The 1,363-nt window shown below is 33.2% G+C and overlaps 1 protein-coding gene across 1 annotated transcript; it reads left to right on the top strand.

Moving 5' to 3' along the window:
* Positions 1-612: 612 nt before the first annotated feature.
* Positions 613-1,314, top strand: LOTGIDRAFT_176479 (hypothetical protein; the record flags this gene model as incomplete). The annotated part of the gene is made up of 1 exon (XM_009050767.1): positions 613-1,314. The coding sequence occupies one exon, from the start codon at positions 613-615 to the stop codon at positions 1,312-1,314; it is 702 nt and encodes a 233-aa protein (XP_009049015.1).
* Positions 1,315-1,363: the final 49 nt, after the last annotated feature.

The following is a 1,363-nucleotide window of genomic DNA, read 5'->3' as shown; positions in this document are numbered from 1 at the left end:
CCTACAACTTCTAACATTACTGGCATCCACATTTTTTAATATACAGGTGGAGCTGGTACATGGAGTAGAGAACTATTAGAAACTTTCCCGCTAGCAAAAGTTAACTCGACATTTCGAAAGTGGCAGAAGGTTGCAACCTATAAACTTGGTCAAGATGGCTGACGGGTGAAAGTTGTCTGCAGGTTGTCTGAAGTTTCTTCCAAATAACTTCAAATATATAAATGTGAAAACGTATTTAATAGGATGAGAGGATATATCTTAAGCAAGGAAAATATATAATTGAAAACTGCAGTGTAAAAAGGTGAATACTACAGCTTTTTAGACATTTGTATGTTTTAACACCCAAGACAGTAGATTGATACTAAATATAGATCAAGATCAAAGGGGTGACAAGCTGTCAGTGACAACATTTTACCTGACCTGCTCTATCCAAATAAACAATCAACATGTCAACTGAAAAGGGAGGCTCCAAAATACCAACCATCGACAAACAACCGCCCGCAAAAACGACAAAGAGAAGGCTCTAATAAATCAGAAAATGGAAACCTGGAAGCTGATGTTCAAAACTTACTTGAAACACATGCTCTACTATCAGAAAAACTGAACTCCATGATGACAAAAGATGACATGTCGGATATGATAGGAAAGATAACAGAAAGCGTACTTCATCAAATTCGAAAAGGAATCACCATAGAATTCCAGAAAATCGAAGACAAACTGGAAGACAAACTCGAGAAAATAGCTTCGCAAAATAATGTCCTTATTAAGGAAAATGAACAATTAAAGAAACAAGTGAGTGATTTAAACTTTAAACTTTATGATTGCAATGAAGGTGTAAAAGAATCATTGAGAATAAGCAATTACAACGAACAGTATTCACGAAAAACTAATCTGAAGTTTCTGAATATAAAGTGTGGTGAAAATATGTGTTTAGCGGATAAAATTATTGAAATTATCAAAGACGTTTCTAACAATGAATTTAAATTAAACAAATCTGACATTATAGCTATTCACCCCCTTCAATCAAAATATGCAAACAAACCAAAACCTATCATTCTAAAAGTCAAAAACACTGAGATTAAAGAGAATATTATGAAATATCGGAAATCGTTTTTCAACTCGGATATTCCAGTTTATCATGACGTGACAAAGAAGAATATGGACCTGATTAAGCATCTTAAAACTCAATCTTATATAGCGTCTGCTTGGTATTACAACTGTCATGTTTATGCTAAAACAGATGGACGACATAAAGTGAAGATAGACTTATTTGATGACTTTGAATCTAAAATCAAACACGCTCCCAGTGACTAAATTTAAATTAAAACTAACTATTGTAAGTATGTGCTTTATTTTGAGAAAT

Source organism: Lottia gigantea (assembly GCF_000327385.1).
Source record: "Lottia gigantea unplaced genomic scaffold LOTGIsca_1549, whole genome shotgun sequence".
Taxonomy (NCBI): domain Eukaryota; kingdom Metazoa; phylum Mollusca; class Gastropoda; family Lottiidae; genus Lottia; species Lottia gigantea.
Note: the sequence above shows the minus strand (reverse complement) of the source record. Positions and strands in the feature narration are given on the sequence as shown.